Raw genomic sequence first — 19,102 nt, 5'->3', positions numbered from 1 at the left:
TAAAATTTACAAAAAAAAAAAAATTGTCTGTACATTCATAACCCTTAATAAGTTAGTCCTTTAAGTAATTCAAATAACCTCAATAAAATTGAACAAGCATACTTTTTATTTCACAAAATTTCAACTGACAGAATTTGAAATTGTCATACACACAAAGAAACAAATGCCATAGGCCGCTGATATTGTGCCATACAGATCACATGAAAAATATCTTGGTTAGACCTTCAGTATATGTCATTACACACTATTTTCTATAACACAACACTCTTAGGCCTTCATATATAGCATATTTTTACTCTCAGCGACAAACAAAACTAACGTCATATTCTTCCCCTAGAGCATGAATATGTTCTTCATCGTCAGAACTGCAAGATATTTCTAAAAACTGAAGGTGATTCAATTTTTGCAAAATCAGTCATGTCTTTTCTTGTAAGGCTTACACCAACCAGGCACAGAACATTCAGTGAGCATGAAAAGGCTGTAATGGTTGCCACTTGATTGGCAGTGAATCCTACTCTGTTCAGTGATAATATTCTAAGATTTTTTATTTGCATTAAAACTGCAGTACAACGACAGGTATTTATTTTGTGACAGTCATTAAGGATCAAGGTTTCAAGAGGAAAGGACTCAGTCAATAGGAAGGGATGATATTGCTTGCCCACTTAAATCCAAATATCTCAGATGTTTAGAAAATCCTAGTCTATTTTCTAGTAATGTTTCCAGCCTCCTTTCTGATGTTCTCATTTCGATATATCCTATGGAAAAATATCTGGACCCACTGGAGTGTGACATGATGTTAATAAAGTTTTCTTCAGTTAAATATCTTATGTGCCACTCATCAAGAAGGAAGCAACTCCACAGAATGTTATTATCGTTTACAATGTGCCTCCACCTTCTTGAGACCAGGCACAATGTTTTAAGAATTCTTTAAGGCAGAAGTTTTTAAACACCTCGACCAATACTTCATCAGGCAAAGCTGTGTACAAAACGAAATTAATACCAGTCAGTCTTACATGGAATTCCCTGGACTTATTGTATCATTTGAATTTACTCTTTCCTAATACTGGTCGGTTGGATCAGCAAAATAAGTTCACCATTCAGATAAATGAAAATAAGAATATTCTACCTTCGATCTCGGACACTTCAGCGTGATCGTCTGAGATGCTGCGTTTTGTTAGCTTGTTAGGAGGAGCAGAACAGCTGCTTTCTGTGTTTATGATGACAGTTCACTTAGTGAAGTATTAATTAATAACATGATCAATTTTAATGTATATTTTTCGGTTTAATGGAAATGTTATTTCTGCTTACCTTCCTGAATACCTTCATTACTCGCGGATTGTTCAGGCCTTGATTGCGCTGGACCTGAAAAATGTTTATATTCAAAAGAAATGATTTTCTGTTCAAGATGGCGGTGCGATGGAAAACGTACTTTGTCAAGAGCCCATCACCCGGAGCGTGCAACTTACCTATTTTCGTGCAACGGCGTTTTCACAAGTAAGGTTATTTTTAGATTGAATTTCCCGCTAATGAGACTCCCACAGGAGCCTGATGACCAATTACAAGAAATTAAGCTGACGTCATAGGGTCACCGAACCGGAACTGCCTTTGTTTTTTGACCTAATTCGCGGGAAGGGCTAGTCTAAAAATAAACCTACTTGTGAAAACGCCGTTTCACAGACGCTGTATGGAATTTGCACGCTCCAGATGGGCTCCTGACTTTGTTTACGAATTGCACGGTATGTCGAGGCTATTGACTGTTGAAAATAGTTATTGTTGTAAAAGAATTAAATTAAATGACTTTTTTTAAAAGGAACCACGAACTTACCTGATTTCTTTGTATAAAAATCTGTTATTTTCTTCATTTTCCAGCGTTGAACACATTTCAGCAATACTCAAACATTCGCTTGGTCCCAATCCCACTCGTTTACTTTGAGTGAATGTCACCTGTTCATCTCGCCTGTTATATCTGATCCTAAAACGACCGTCTTACAAGTAATATCCAGTACAAAAGTCGCGAAATGTTCATTATCTTTTCAAAGCTTGACAAGCGGTCGAATGGTGGAAGTGAATCAACTTCGTAAAAAAACAATTTTCTTTATTATCTTAGGAAGAACCAAAGAAAAAACCAAACAAATGCTGCTCAAAGGGGGGGTTGCAACCCCCTCAACCTCTCCCCTGGATCCGCCTCTGGGTCCCTACACTTCGTACCTCTGATAGTTTACAATTTTCCCCTAGTACTTGGCGAACTGTTTCCTTAGGCTTTCATACAAGTGATGCCTTTACAAGCTCTTTTTTTAGTGTTTTCTAGAGTTCTAACAAATCCTCTGCATGTTTGCTTACAATTTCCATGTGGCTTGAGGTCTAGAGAATGCTCTTCACCAGTAAAGGCATATTGCACCAGACAATACATATATAATATGACATCTGGTTCTGAAAAAGAAAGCATCTGTAAAAAAAAAATTGCACATTCAATTTTGTAACAGAGTAACAAAATTTCTAAGTCCATTTTCTCCCTTTTTAGAGGGAAACACCATCATTAAGCAGTTTGTTGCTTTTCAATTTGAAATATATATAGGCTTTAGGAAAATATTTGCAGAATTGCTTAATCATGTAAATAGTGATCAAGGCATGGCAATTCTTTAGCAACCAAGTCTTGTACTTACTGATTATGGTATCAATTCTCTTGTGGAAGTCTGGACTGCTACGGAGCTGGTAATATTCTCGTCGCAATACATACAGGATGTCAAGGCCCTCGGATTCTCTGCTTTCTCCATCCTTGGTTGATATTGCGAATTTGTAGCTTTTCATCTTGGTCATCTGTAAAGAAACTAAAAGACTTGCGGCTATTATTCTTCCAGGCCCTAAGTCATCACACTTGATGTCTTTTGGATCTTTTAACTTGGTTACATCCACGATGAAAGTACAGCTGTGCTGAACAAATCTTGCTTTGGTCTTCAAAGTTCAGCAATAATTCTAGCGTGTCCTTTGGAGTACGTACATTTTTGTCTCTTGTGTATACAGGGGTCTGAGCATCATCATTGTACCAATCCCTGTAACACAAACAGTTGAAATGTAATATTTATTAAATTTTTCCAATAATTATTTAAATAAACTTGTTAGAAATAAATCTCCTGGTGAAATCTGAAGATTATGACAAACAAACACTACATCTCGCTTGCCTATGGCAATGTGATCTGTAACAGTTCATTGGAGAACCAAAACATTGTTTTGCTGATGGATTGTGTTGGCCACTCTTTTAGCAACCAAGGCCAGTGACCAAAATGAACAGCACAATTTTAACTTGAATGCATTGTTTCTTCTTGGGATAATGTAAGTAAAAACAAGAGTTCAAATAATTTTTAGAGCCACTAAATTTTTACACCATACAACTAAAGATCGTTGTTTTTTGGCTGTACTGCAAAAGACCACTCTCAAAACATTGCTACATAACATTACACTGTTTTATGAAAATGTTACATAAGATAACATTGATGGTGATAATTTACACTTCTTTGTCTTGTTAACCTGCAGTGACTGTAAAGGCAATGTTTCAAAATAGATGACTGTAACTCATGCAAAAATGAAAGTGCAAGCCAATTTTACAGGTAATTAGTCTACAGTAAAAGTAACAAAATTGTTACACATCCTTGGTTACAGTTACTGTAGGTACTGTACACACATGAACTGAATGCTGAAAATAATTAAAATATCTTGGCAATATGAAAGTTTCGTTAAAACTAGTGGCGATTTCTGTCTCTGCTACATTTTTGGGTTTATAAGACCCCATAATTAAAACTCTGTGCTCAGTGCAATTCTTCTCTCATAATTGTGTGGCTAAAAGGGCACTGACGTAAACTTACTGAACACTCCTCGTCACTTGATACATCTGCAGAAAGAATACAAAACTTCGGATGCAAACACATACTTTCCAGAGCCTTCCCAAAAAGGAAATAAAGGAAATTCAACATACAAATGCTGTTGGGGTGACCATGACAACTCAATTTAAAAAGGCCATTCCATTTATTAGCCACACACACCCCCATCCCAAATTGAGGGTGTTTTAAAATTCAGGGGGAGAAAGGAGGTAAGGAGGGGTTATTTCTGAGGGGGTAAGTCAGTTGGTTTCTTTGATCTTTGGAAAAAATGATCCTTATTCCAAGAGAGGGGGGAGATATTTGCACTTTGATCTTTCTTTTCTTAGGGGGGAGGGGTTAAATTCATAGACACACCCTCATCAGGAGGTGCTGGTAATACATGGAATGGTTTAAGGGAGGAAACATCTTCAACAGGGAATTTCGCTGCCATTTCCAAAACTGAAAGTTAGTTTCTTTGATAATGCGAAATAGCTAATCTTATGTTAATAAAAAAAATCAGGGGCCATTAAGGTAACTTTCGAGATATTGCTGACCAAATCTAGCAAAGTTAACTGAATAGTACTTAACTGAATAGCACTTAACATTACACTCTATTCAGTTAACTCTGTTTAAAATATAAGTGCTACACGGCCAACGTTTGTATAAACGTAACCTTTCCTTGCAAATCTAGCAAATTTTCGTTCCGGTTCGCAATTCTTGCGGCATTGCAGTATAAATCTTGATTCATTGCCTGACACAAGCAGCTAAGGCCGGACGAGTGTGGTTTTCGCGCGCGCTCAACTTAAAGAATTCAGTCTTCTAACTATTGAAAAAACTGCCAACGATTTTCACACCTTACCTTGAGCTTCATCCATGTCGAATGTGGTCTTCGCGACGGATCACGTGACAACTTTGGCCGGCAAAAAGCTTTGGAGGGAGTGGTGGAATATTGGAGAAGTGATTATTGACCACGTTGGTCATATTTGCCGGGAAAATGCTCCTGATAGTTGGTCCCTTGATTTTATGGTTGCTTAATTTTTTTTTACCAATTTCCAACATATATGAAGGAAAGATCCCTATCATCCGAATTAACAAGACAAGAGAATGAAAACAAGAAAATTAAAAAAAAAAGAAAAAAATTAAAAAGCACTGAAATGTGTCGCTAATTTCTTTTTTCACCTACGGTTTTTTTTTAAAATTTGAAAGACGAACGTTTTAAGTTAATCTAAACTAACATGCAAAAAATGAAAAAAAAATTGTCGTCGGGAAGTAGAGATGTAAACGAGTAAAGTTGCAAAATCAGGAAAAATGAGGAGGTTACAAGATCGGCATTTACGCATGCGTCACCCGCTCATTCGAGTGAACGGGCGAGTGAAGTTACAGGTCAACACAAACGGATTCTACTGACCATTAAACCGTGTGTGTAGAATTTTCGTAGTTTTCGTGAATAGGAGATGTCTCAGTTTATATTCCATATGTAAGTAAATTAGAAGAAAGGTGAGCAAAATTAGCGGTATTTGTTTATTTCTGGTGACTCACTTTGAATCGTGAGATGACGCGATCAGCTTTTAGAATTGTGTGTGTGGCTTACGCGCGCGCACTCAGCTGAAAACCCTTTCGAGCCCCCTTAAGCCGCGGCTACACGAGCGATTTTTTGCTCGCGCTGGTTATGCGATTTTTTTCAAATTTTGTCGCGTCGACTGCGCGCGAGGTGGCTACACTAGTGACAAGTTTTGGCGACAAATTAAAGGCTGCGCGAATCGCATACTTCAAGAGACCTGGGCAGTATAAACAAACATGGCGGACTGCCTTTTGGACAAGGACATGATATTATCGGCTGTTTTTCTTTATTTGTCTTCTACGAAAAAAAAAAACGAAGAAAGAGGAAAAGACAAGATCAACGAGGGTCCGTTCGTGGCTGGAAAGGAGGAAAGAACGCGGATTCTACCATCAACTTTTAAGCGAAATTTCAGTCGAAGATAAATACCCCGGCGTTTCACGAGCTATTGCGTGTGACGAAGACGCAATTTCATGTCTTGGTAGTCACTTTGACCCCAAGGTTAGCGAAAAGAGACGCGGCAATGCGTGAAAGCATTAAACCTGGAGAAATGTGTGCTCTTACTTTAAGATTCTTGGCCACTAGTGAGTCGTTTCGTTCCCTGCATTTCCAGTTTAGGCTTGGGAGAGAGACGATCTCACAGGCATTCTCCGAGGTCTGCATAGCAATCTACGAGGAAATGGGCCCAATTTATGTGAAAACGCCAAATTCAAGAAGAGAGTGGGAACAAATTTCGTGGAAATTTGAAGAAAGGTGGAACTTGCCTAACATCCTTGGTGCTATAGGTATCATGACTACAAAGGGAACGATAGCGTAATTTTAATGGCTGTTGTTGGACCTGAGTACGAGTTCTTAAATGTTGATGTGGGGATGAACGGCAGGATGTCAGATGGTGGCAACTGGTCGCGCAACAGTTTTCGAAAGGCACTGGAGAATGAAAACAACCCATTAAGAATTCCCCCTCCTAAACCATTACCAGGCAGGAGCGAGAGCATCCCTCATGTTTTTGTGGGGGATGATGCATTTGGGTTGACCTCCTACCTGATGAAGCCATATCCCCAAATAGGATTAACAGAAGAGAAGCGCATTTTCACTCGTGGATATATCCACGAGTTTTGGTGAGGTTCTTTATGCAAATGTGTCACTCCTGCGTAACCGGAAGTTCGATCTAATAAGCCAATCAGGATGGATAATCACAACACAGCTTAGAAAGCTGTGACTTCCTGTTCGCGTGGTTGTGCGCCGCCATTGCTGTATGCCGCTGTTATACTTAAGTGTTTGAGCACCTTCCGCTGCATTTAGAAGCAGAAATGGCTTTCTTCGAAGGTGAAGCAAAATATTCTGAACAAGTACAGATTGGTGCAATTAGTTGCGCACCGCCTTTCACTGACCAACGCGAAGACTTTAATACGTGTAGAAATGGAATCGACAGACACATGGTGAGAGGACAGTGCCTGTTCATCCTCTAAGCTCACGGGGGATAAATAAATTCCATTTGGAAGGTGACTGCCATTTGGAGAGTAACATCGAAGCTATCAAAGTATACCAATGTTTATCAAAGCTATCACGAAGTTCTGCAAGCTATGAGTCATCAAAGCCATGTGAATACAACTTGAACAACATCCGTGACATGAAAAACAGTGAGGCAACCAAGCAATCCATGCTTCCAGACACTAGTAATTGTGTGGTGGATCATCAGCATGATGAAGAACTGTCGAAAGACTCGGTCACTGATTATGTAACGAAAACTGATAAGAAATCCGTACTAATCTCCTGCGATAGAGCAAGGGCTGAGGCAGTACATGCTCCCAGGGACAGAGAACCTTCCAGGATTAATTCCTTACAAGAAAACGTCGAGCTTGTTTCAGAAAGACAAGGTAATTGGAAAGTGTATGGTGCATTATTTAAATAAGGACGTACCGCGGTTGTCTGAGTTGAGAAAATGTTTATCTCTTGCTTTTGGAAAATATTATATCTCTATACCTAGACCGCAACTCAGACATAACAATCTTCGAGAGTTGGAGATTCTAATCGTCATTTATACCTTATTATCCATAGGACTGCTAAACACAAAAAAGACTTGTCAGTTCTATTGTGTCTTCAAGATCAATCTGCTACTACGCATTCGACAAAATTGAACCAACAAAATGAGAATTATTGTCTATCAAGAGAAAAGCTATTGATATCGGGAGACATTGAATCGAAACCATGGCCAGGCCCTGTTGCTCATGGAACGAGTACACATACAGCACATACAATACTGAGAAATCCTTCTATAGCACTGTTGCAGGCTCGATTAGCTCAAAAAGGATTGAAGGCACTAGAATGTACCTCAGATAGTTCATGCTTCTTTTCTTCTGTTGCCCACCAGTTATACAATGATCCTTCCTATCACATGAACGTGCATGCTGCTGGAGTTGAATCCATCAGAAACAACCGTCAAAAATTTATTGGACCCATTACAGAGCAATTATTGTGCATTTGTTGTGACAGCAACATACATGGTGTGATGCACTTATTGTGCAAGCAGTTTGCAATGTATTAAATGTTACTATACGTATAAATGAATCCATTGAGGGGTGGGCACCAGTAACTGTTATCAGTCCTGTAAGTGGACAACAGGGAACTACTGTGAACACTGGACATCTAGATGGAAGACACTATGTTTCAGCACTTCAGTTAGATTATTATAAATGAAATCAGTGGTGTTACCAATGTCAACAATTATTCAGAGCCTGGTAATAATCGATTAATTAACGATGGCCAAAAATGATGTGAGTGTCACTAATAATTTCTACAAAGCAGTGGCAAAAAAGAGCTTATATGAGAGAATCTATCAAGTGGAAGAGACAAAATCACTTGAAGAGTTCAGGGAAAAGAAAAACAATGCAAAACGCCAAAACAGATCTGAAAATATTAAAGCAGCAAGGGAATAGGAAAATAAAAGCAATCCAGAACATATCAGAGACCTAAACAGAAAAGCATAAAACCATTTAAGGAAAGCTATGCACAGCTTAAGGCTAAACCAAACTGAAATTTGTCAAGGTCAAGACTCTATTAGACATTCCATGTCAAAAGTGATTCAGTCTTTTTCGTGATAAGATAACACATGGCCCCGAATATAAATGCATTTGCTGTGATCAGTTATGGTTCAGATAATCTGTTTCTAAGTGTAACAGTATCAAATATAGTGATAAATATTCGCAAGGTTTGTTGGAGGAATGTATGATCTGGCAACAAAAATCAGACCTTATTCAAAATTACTCTGTCATCTGTGCAACGAACTTTGAACACATGCTACAGCTCTTTATAGAGGATGTGTTAACGAGTAATCTTATGCCTATCGGAGAAATAGTATACTTATTTCACAGGGTTGAATTCCAGCAAAGGGGATTACCTCACATACATGCATTATTCTGGGTATCTAGTTGCTTATGAGAGCCCACCGTGCTGTTACACAATTATCCAACTATCAATGCTAATGCATAAAGAAAACTTCAGCCTGCCAATTTTAAACAATCGCGGTAACTTTCATATCCACGAGTAACGACAGTGGCACTTTGATTAATCATAGTCTTTCCAGGTGTCGAAGGATCTCCGAAAATGCGTTTGGTATCCTCTCAAGCAGATGGAAAGTGTTCAGAAAGCCTCTTCTCCTGCAGCCTCGGCGGGCAACTTCCATCACCCTGGCAGTAATAACACTTCACAACTGGTTGCGTTCTGAAACAGAGGCTGGCCAGATTCAGCATCCACAAGATCTTACAGAAGATGATGGATGTCACACTGGGGACAACTCATGGTTGAATCTGGAAGATTTTGGTCACCACAATGCCACCCAAGAAGCCAAGGAAATCAGGAGGGAATTCTCGGAGTATGTTGTGATGGAAGGCGTAGTACCTTGGCAGTGGAGGAGTGCTCACATTTTGTGATGATCCTTTTCACCCAAAATGCAGAGACTTAAAATCACCATTTTGAAAATGTGCCAAACAGCATGCATAACATGTGAGGATTCAATACCAAATAATGGCTTTGAATGGTGAAGGTTAGGGGTCCAAGCATTTCTGTGCTTAAATTTGAGGAATACAGCTAGACTCAAAAGTGTGCACATTTTGTAATATTGTTGTTTTTGATTTTCCACTGCAAATTCGTAAATTGTTCTTCCTATATAGTCTATGCAGAGTTTACAGAAAAATGTGGGCAGGGAATTAAAAAATATAATTATGCACTCTCTATGCTTGGACCCTATATTACCCTCATCATTCAAAGTTTGTGTAGGTTTCAAATATTAGAGCACTTATTTGACATTACATCCCCATATACAAACACTGTATGTTCCACATTTGCCCCATTTTCAAATGGCAGAGTTTATAGTGAAAAGGTTTGTTAGAACCTGAAGATACTGGAAAGTTAAATTTATCAGTGAATGACAGTGACATCCGTTTCTTACTGATGATAACACTTATCAAGGAATGTCTATAATTGAAGGGCTCAGAGAGCATAACTATCTTATGTCGAATTTTTGGCTTGTTACATGTGATCTGCAATGCCATGAAAAATTATTGTCCAGTATTTTTTTTGACTATATTTGCATTTCATTTTGGGGAAATAATGCATGCAAGGAAAACCTCAGCTTTTTTGCATGCGTTGTTTCTCAAAAACAAAACACAAATCAGCAAAAAAAAAAATTTGCAGGACAATGTTTTTGATCAAATTGCAGGTCACATGCAAAAATTCGGACAAATCGAAGAGAAATCGAAAAACGGCCTAACATGTGACAGTTATGCTCTTAACTCTTCAATTTATTGTGTTCTTCCAGAAAATGCTTAAACCCCTCCCACAGAAGGTTGTTTGGATCAGACCCCTCCACCCCTCTTGAAATTCCAGTTTTGTCATACTTTCCTTTGAAAACTTTGACTCTTGAGCTCCCTTCCCACGAGCCTGAAGGTGAAAGAGTGAATATTAATTTATCTAAAATGGGCTATTTGCTATTAAGAAGAGTTTCAATGTTCATTCATAAATTGTGCACATGTAGTATACCAAGTTATCCTGTTCTGGAAATGGCTAGATACCTTTAATACTGAAAAGACAAATGTTTAGAAGTCACTTACAATATGTATATGCTGAATTTGTTCAGTATTATTGCAGGCCAAACTATCTTAATCTGAAACAGCTCTGTGTAACAACCTTTAAAAATCTTAAAGAAAATGGCAATTTTGTTCAATATTGTTTGCCAAGCTATCCTGTGATTACATTGACAGAAAGGTCTAACAGAAAATGGCAGTTTTTTTCAGTGTTGTGTGCCAAGCCATACAACACTGAATGGGAGTGGCTTTGGTGTGTAAATAAAACACAGAAAATGCATAAATTGAAAGGTTTACCTTGGTTCAACTTTTAAAGTTCACGCAAGTAGTTCGTATGTTCTCTGACATTTAATTCTTGCACGTAAAGCCATTTCAGCTAACAACAGGGAAGAAAAGCTACTAGTTCCAATCAATTTCTGAAGGATCAATGGTGGCCAATGATTGTGACGTACTGTCGGTCGTCTTGGCTTGTACTTGGCGTTGTTTGCCCAAGCATCCGCTGCCCATGAGGTACATTCGGAGAGATGAACGTAGGTAGTGGAGAGTAAAAAGGGGCTGCATGCTGCAACGGATAAAGGGATTGGAAGGCAGGCCTGGGTTGAACTTGCTTGATTTGGAGCTGGCTAAAAGCCATACCTTGCTGGAAGCCAACTTGGAATCCAGCTTCATAGCCACTTCTCCAACTCATTCCTCCTCTGGTTGTTGCTTTGTCGTCGCTGAGCCTGGATAAAAGGGCCTCCAGCACTTTTATTTTTGCAATTTCCATTGAATTTTCTTTTTCTTCTTCCCGCTTCCGTTTTGAAGGGGTTCTTTTCTCGTTCACAGGTGCAACATGGTTAAACGTGTTGGAAACGCCATCGTCTGGTTCTATTTTGTCTTTAATAATTTCGAGGGAGGTAAAAAAAGGCCAGTCTGACTCGTAGACGTCTTCTTTCCCGGCACCGGATTTGAGTGAGCTCTCCTGCTTCACTGACTCACGTTGAAAGTGGGTTGATAACTTGTGCCACGTTTCTGCAAGGTCTTTAACGGTATACTTGTCATCGAACTCTTTCGACAACCTTTCCATTGACGCTCTTCTCTGGTCACGGTCACGGTATTCCTTTCGGTTTGTGTCCCATAACTGTGATGTATTTTTGTAAAACTCTATAAGGGTCGCCTTCTCCTCAATCGTCATCTCCTTCTCACCTTTTGTCTTCTCCTTTTCTAAATCTTCCTCTATATCCTTTTTCATGAACAACATGGCATTATAAAATTTCCATTCTTTTGAAGGCGTTTTTTTGGTGCTGTCACCGTCACCGTTTTGGTCTACTTCCTTCTTTACGATCCTTCTCATGCACATGCGAAGATTGTATATTTTTCTTTCGATCGTGGGCACTGAATACAGATTACCTAGACGTGAAAAACGAAGACGGTCAAGAGTTGCAGTGTTGCATAACTGACAAGACATTACTCTCGTGAAAACGTGAGGAACGTACCTAAATGGTCGCGTAGCTGCTCCTTCAACTGCAGCCTGACATTTTTACTTGATGACTTCAGCAAGTCAGGGTTTTTTTCTAGGAATCTAATTAACTTAATGGTTTCTTCCTCATTAAATCTTCTATCTTCGTCCGCCATGTTATTTTTGCTCAAACCGGAACCTCGTTTTAGTCCTTTAATTTCATTGGCTCAATACTCTTTAGTCGCGTCGCAAGCGCGGGAAAAAAGTTGCAGGGTGGCTATCTCTGCGATTTTGTCGCGAAAGTTTCAACTCTTGCGATTTTTTCACCTGTCGCGTCGCCAGTTCAAGGGTGGCTACACGTGCGATTTTTATCTCGCGCTGGCGACGCAACAAAATTTGAAAAAATCGCATCACCAGCGCGAGCAAAAATCGCTCGTGTAGCCGCGGCTTTAAGGTGGCCTCATACAATTTCCTGACCGCGCACAACCTGGTTACTAGAAAGTGGGTGATGGCGTGAGCTTTAAAGCTCGCGCGACCGACGCGCGGCTCTCCCACGCGGAAAGTAAACAAGCATGCCTTCCCAACTTCGCAAACTCTTTTTTCTTGTCAAAATTATGTGGACGTGTCATCTTTTCGAAGTGTTGTTGTATACGGAGCCCTGTTAGTGCCACCCGGGTGTGCGTATACTTTTTATTTTTTTCTGTCGAGACTTTTTTACTTTGGGCGTGACTCTTGTTTTTATTTGTGTCAGTGGCGCGACTTTTTTTTAGCTGGCGCGACTTTTTTTACTTGGCGCGACTTTTCTTAATTTGGCGCGACTTTTTTTATTTGGCGCGACTTTTTTTATTTGGCGCGACTTTTTTTTAGCTGGCGCGACTTTTTTTATTTGGCGCGACTTTTTTACTTGGCGCGACTTTTCTTAATTTGGCGCGACTTTTTTTATTTGGCGCCACTTTTTTTGTTTGGCGCGACTTTTTTATCTGGCGTGTCTTTTATGCCGGCGCCTGGGTACGGACCTTATGTATCCCTTATTATAGTGTAATAAATATTGTAAGCAATAATCCTATAAACCCTTGTATACCCCTATATACCCTTGTATACCTCTATATACCCTCAAGAGAGGATGAGGTGAGAGAACGGATCCCCCTGCTCCATCATAGTTTTTTAAAAATCTATTTTTAGTTTAAGTTCTCGTTCCCAATGCCGTGCTTAACTAAAGTTTCTTTCCGTTATTACAACTGGCAAATCAGGTGCCTGTGTATGGGGGAGGGGGGGGGGGGGGATCTGCTCGCTTACCTCATCCTCTTCATATCCTCGACTACCCTTGTAAACCCCTATATACCCTTGTAAACACTTGTATACCCTTGTATACTCCTATACTGCCCATATACCTTTGTATACTCTATATACCCTTGCATTCTATACCCTTGTATACCTCTGTGTACTCTTGCATACCTCACTATACCCCGAAAAAGCGTGATTTATGTAGTTGGCAACTGCCATTCCACTTAAGATCTCTCGTTCTCCTCTACAATATAATTGGCAGCTTGACTTCGTTACGCCACAGGAAGTAGTTTCACTACTTTCCACCACCTAGTTTCGTCCTGTAGTACAGAAATGGGTTTGTCAAGTGGGTTGATATCTCATATTGACCACCATAGAGAAATTTGAAAGCCAACGTTTCGAGCGTTATTGATAAAAAACTACGAAAGCATCCAAAAGCTTGTGTATCTTACTAATTCTCCGAAAGTCAGGCTTCAAAACCGAAGTTATCATGTCATTTTTTTGCTGCTTTATTAGAAGGTCCGATAATGGAATATGGATGCCCAGTATGGCACACTGGATTACCTAACTACCTTAGCGACACTATCAAAAACATCGGTCCAGCAAGAGAGCATCTTTTACTACAAACACCGATTTGAAATATACGGACACAATTACAAACGCTTTTTAACTTTTTGTAAGGGATATATAGGTACTTATGTCCAGAAATGCACTTAAAGGTATACAAGGGCACACAAAAGTATACAAGGCTTTATGCGGGTATACAAAGGTATTCAAGAGTATATAGAGTCCACAAAGGTATATAGGCAGTATAGGAGTATACAAGGGTATACAAGTATTTACAAGGGTATATAGGGGTTTACAAGGGTAGTCAAGGATATGAAGAGGATGAGGTAAGCGAGCAGATCCCCCCCCCATACACAGGCACCTGATTTGCCAGTTGTAATAACGGAAAGAAACTTTAGTTAAGCACGGCATTGGGAACGAGAACTTAAACTAAAAATAGATTTTTAAAAAACTATGATGGAGCAGGGGGATCTGTTCTCTCACCTCATCCTCTCTTGAGGGTATATAGAGGTATACAAGGGTATATAGGGGTATACAAGAGTTTATAGGATTATTGCTTACAATATTTATTACACTATAATAAGGGATACATAAGGTCCGTACCCAGGCGCCGGTATAAAAGACACGCCAGATCAGGAGCCATAATCGGGGATGGAGACCGTAAGCGCGCGCCATTTCTAGTATTGGGGTTGGCTCCATGATATGGGACAATTATTCTATTTTTAGAACAAATTGCGCCATCGCGTGCGCGACACGCACGTACATTGCTGCGAGGATTTTCGCGGATGTCGCGCAGGGAAAATGGCGGGCGATATTACCTTCGTGAATGAGGCAGATATAGGATTTCTCTCAGCAGTATCGCTTCCAAATTTAAGCCAAGCCCTCCTTGACAACTTCCTTGACCTTGACAGTGAACATGAAAGTGAGGATGATTCAGAAGACGAGTGGAGTGACTTTTCCGACCTATCGAGTGGAAATGATTCGTCAGCCATGTCTGGGGAGGAATCGCCTAGCAGAGGACAGAAAGATGTAAGGAGGAAAAAGGTACCAAAAGCCAGAAACAAACAGGGGAATGAGTCCAGTAAAGAGAAAAGGAAAAAGAGTTCTGGAAAATACCTTTCTAACGACGACGTAAAAAGGCTGGAGGAGACTCTTAAGTCTTACGTTTTGAGTGCACAAACACATTGCGAAAATGAATTAAGAAATGAAAAATCATTGTCAATATTTCCAGTTCGCAAGCAAATGGTGTCCACCCTACTCAATAGCGACACGATCAGGGTAATGTTTGTGAAGCTTTGTCGGGATATTTACTCCAAAATAATTAAAGCTTTCACCGAAATATCCAGCGCTAAGGTGAAAAACAGTGACAAAAGGGCTTCGTTTTCAGTTATTTGTTCCCAATTGTTGTTGACGGTGGAGGAATCAGAAGTCTGGAGAAACATGAAAAAGATAATTGTCACCACCATTCAGTTGCAGGAGAACGAAACAGACGAAGTCAACTTTCATGCTGCCGTTGTTCTTAACACCATCTACTGGGCACTTTACGAAAATTTTCACAGCGCAGTCATGCAAATTAAGATTGACACTGACAAACGGAAAACCCAAACAAATGCAAGTGAAGGCGCGGACACTGTTGTCGATTCCGACTTTGTGGACGTTGCTAGAGTATCTGGGGCGGCGCTGCACAAACTACGGAAAGGAAGAGAAAAGATTGTTAATGGGCGGAAAGGAGCCAGGAGAGTTTCAGAAGCGACAAAGGAAAATTATGCAGCCGAAGTTAAAATTATGTCTGAAATGGTCTGTTCTGCAGAGGAGAAAACATCTTTGCCATTGGGTCTAAAAAGGTTGGACGAGGGAAAGTTGACTTTCTTCAATAGTAAGTTTACTGTTGTTTTGTTAACGTTAGATAAAAGAATAAGAGAAATGTTGACTGAAAAAAATCTGAAGAGATATCCAAAAAACCTTATGAAGCTGACAAAACAATCGGTTGCTTTAGACGAGGAGCTACAAGAGTTATTTTTGGCAGCATCAAAAAGGGCATGCACAGCACCATTTGAAGAGATTAGGGCTTGCTCCATATGGCAAGAGCTGGTAAAGAGAATATGTAATACCAGATTTAAGGAATTCTATAGTGCTCAAGAAGAGAAAAAACTGATTCAGGAGGGCAAAGTCGTTTCAGCCGACCAAAGCTTGAGGGACAAGCTGAAAACTTACAGTGTCGATAAGCGTACTTAATTAATTAAGGATGCTTAATAATATGATCTTACAAACTTAATTACGCTTTCTTCTAGGCAGCAGACCAGTTCAAGTGGTCTCTTTGTGATAGTTTATACTTAGGGCAACGTCAGCTTGCCTTATATAATATGACAAGTCTCGTTTTTACTGAAAAACAATAGTAAGTAATATAACAAAAGAATAACCAAAGTGACAGCTTGAAGAGGTCTTTGATCTTTTTATTGAGAGCTGTACTCAGCTTATCAGGTACATTTAAAATTTAAATAGGTTATATTACTTCATGATCTGCAATGAGCCCTATAATGATTCAAATAACATCATTGATGATTGCCATGTATATGCATGTAGATGTACCAAACATTAAGGAAGATATAGTAAAACTTAAATACAGATACACCAATATGGCTGTTATGATAAGCAAAGGGAATACCCTCTATTCACCTTTGTCTCATCAAGCAAGAGTTCTCCAACTCCCAGTGGCTCTGGTCTTCCACTAAGGACTGCAGTGGTTTTAAATTGATTAAACAAAGTGAGTTGCTCGATGATTCTTTCTTCATGGATACCTTCCTCTACTGTTCTCTTTGCCATTACCCTCTCCAAGGATCTCCTGCATGGAAGCTGGAGAATGTCCAGCTTCTTGAGGTCATCAAACAGGACCGGGCAGCGTGCATAAATAGCAAGAGCCACTCGCCAAGTCGCCTGAGTCCAACGATTAGATCGATGTCCATATCCTTTAATAGAACGTGTATAGAACAGTTTTAAGCTGAGTGTCGTAAAACCAAAATCAAACCAGTTTACTTACCAATTAGACTTCTCAGCTAACCTCAAATTGTGGTATAACCAAAACCAAAGCAATTGCCTGATTACTAAATCAACACATCTAAATATCTGGGTAATACAGGATTTCAAAATTTAATGCAAGAATAGTTTGTAACAGAATCCCTTGTGATCATGAGATGGATTGGGCCTAGAGGAAAAAGCATTGTACATACATGTCTGTAGAGTAACTAAAAGCATTTCTTATTGATAAAATTATTAGTGTTCTTGAACACCTGAGAGGACTTCCATATAAAACGGAGAGGGAAGTATGTAAGAAATTGTGACTAAACCCTTGAAGGGGACCAGTGGCCTGGCCCAAGCTATTTAACCCTCTTGAAAGATACAACACATTTAAAAAGTACAGAAATTATTTATATTTCTCCTCTTTTCCTCTGACATTCGCCCGAACACCCTAAGTGAGAAATACAAAGCCCTATGCAGGGGAAGAGAGGAGGGGGGCGAGGGTGGTGGTCTGGAACAGTGAAGTTTATAAAACACACCAGGGATGATCAGATATATTTGTGCCAAAGTGTGAACTTTTCTCTTCCCGTATCCTTCACACAGCCCCTTAAGTTATTTGGTTACTGATTATCACGCAAAATTACTGATAATTCCTCTTACTTAATTTCTTATCATCTTCTGACCAATTTACAATTTTGCATTTCGGAGTATCCTGAAGCATGTAGATCAAATTACACACCTTCTAAAACTTACCGTTTTTTGCCTGATCTTTTCGGAAATTCACTTTGTCCGAATCCCATATCTCACGCAAGACTTGCCCTGCACCGGGTCGTAAACTATCAGCTTCTGCCACACATTTTTCAAATTCCTTTCTTCCCATGGGTGTAGATTCAACTCGCTCCATCAATTTGTCCAAGTCAGAGCTATGTGTATCAGATATTAAAACAGAGAACTTCTTTCTGTACCGTTTGACCTGCTTTGTCATGTTTTTCCTTGATTGCCGCATATTTTTCAATCGCTTACTTTGGCTCTTTGGACTGAGGCAAGAGAAGCGAACTTTGGATGACACAGATTGTCTGCTCCTTACGTCTTCTTCAGTCAGAGACTTCTTTTGGTTTAAGCGTTCTGACAGTTTTTGTTCTGTTTTGTAGCAACATCGACACTTTCTTCCACTCTCACATTGGGCATTTTTTATCAATCGCGCGCAATTTCTTGACAAAACTCTGTGCCAAGGAAGGGTCTGTTCTTCTACTTCTGAGGACAGATAATCCTGCTGGCCAGTTATCCTAGTGTCCACTCCAGGACAAGGACGATTCTCGACGACTTCGTTTATTGCATTTCTCAGTTGTCCCGGCTGATTAATATTAATTGTGCCCCTTCTTACGAGCTCAAAGTGGTACACAAACAAACGATATTCACCATTTGCATCAACAACGAGTCTCACGTCGTCAAAAGGCACGTCGTCAGAGAGAGAGGCTTTCCGTTTCTTGACGACAACCAGGGATGGCTTTCCACTTCTTTCCACCACCTCGACACGAGCCTCTACTCTGGGATCCTGGAGATCTGACGCGATGGCTTCAAGAGATCTTAATTCGTTGCTCTTGGCAAGAATGTGTTCACGAAGGTTAAGCTTACCAACCTGCACATAATTGAAGTATATTGGGTGTTAATTAATTTATTTTAGTCCAGAAAGCCCGGGAAAGAGCGTGAAAACCGATGCCGTGAATTAAACTAAAAGCAACAAATTTAATTAATCGACTTGCGTACCACGTACCTGAAAGGGTTTCTCACTGTTCGTGTCATCCCAGAGTGTCTTAAACACCGTTTTCACTCTCTTTTGTTGTGTGGCTGAGCTGACTTCTTCCAAATTTAAATCATTTGCTCTTTTAACAGAGCTATCGACTTCCATATCAATTTATTCACAGCTGTTATCCCCTGGCATCACTGTACAAAATCGCAACTTTCGCCCGCCATTTTATTATCACGCCATTTGATTACGCAAGAGGACAACATCCACGCGAGAACCCACGAATTGTGCGTGAGTCCGCGCAGATATATGACGTCAGGATGGCGCAATTTGTTCTAAAAATAGAAAAATTGTCCCATATCATGGTTCCGCGCGGATCCCAATACTTACGGTCTCCATCCCCGATTATGGCTCCTGGCCAGATATAAAAGTCGCGCCAAACAAAAAAAGTCGCGCCATATAAAAAAAGTCGCGCCAAACAAAAAAAGTCGCGCCAAATAAAAAAAGTCGCGCCAAATTAAGAAAAGTCGCGCCAAGTAAAAAAAGTCGCGCCAAATA

The 19,102-nt window shown here is 39.8% G+C and overlaps 2 protein-coding genes and 1 pseudogene across 2 annotated transcripts; 1 reads left to right on the top strand and 2 right to left on the bottom strand.

Moving 5' to 3' along the window:
- The window catches only part of LOC138005234 (52 kDa repressor of the inhibitor of the protein kinase-like), a 4,253-nt pseudogene extending 2,391 nt beyond the window's left edge, over window positions 1-1,862 (bottom strand).
- Window positions 1,863-14,432: 12,570 nt separating this feature from the next.
- Window positions 14,433-16,017, top strand: LOC138005233 (uncharacterized). The gene is made up of 2 exons (XM_068851494.1): window positions 14,433-14,826; window positions 15,253-16,017. The coding sequence occupies exons 1-2, from the start codon at window positions 14,584-14,586 to the stop codon at window positions 16,015-16,017; spliced, it is 1,008 nt and encodes a 335-aa protein (XP_068707595.1). The 5' UTR covers window positions 14,433-14,583.
- Window positions 16,018-16,410: 393 nt separating this feature from the next.
- On the bottom strand, window positions 16,411-18,954 carry LOC138008933 (uncharacterized). The gene is made up of 3 exons (XM_068856241.1): window positions 18,572-18,954; window positions 17,551-18,436; window positions 16,411-16,748 (listed from the first exon to the last, which is right to left on the bottom strand). Exons 1-3 carry the CDS (start codon window positions 18,704-18,706, stop codon window positions 16,426-16,428), a joined length of 1,344 nt encoding a protein of 447 aa, XP_068712342.1. The 5' UTR covers window positions 18,707-18,954; the 3' UTR covers window positions 16,411-16,425.
- Between the last annotated feature and the right edge of the window lie 148 nt (window positions 18,955-19,102).

This window comes from Montipora foliosa, chromosome 6 (genome assembly GCF_036669935.1).
Source record: "Montipora foliosa isolate CH-2021 chromosome 6, ASM3666993v2, whole genome shotgun sequence".
NCBI lineage: Eukaryota > Metazoa > Cnidaria > Anthozoa > Scleractinia > Acroporidae > Montipora > Montipora foliosa.
Note: the sequence above shows the minus strand (reverse complement) of the source record. Positions and strands in the feature narration are given on the sequence as shown.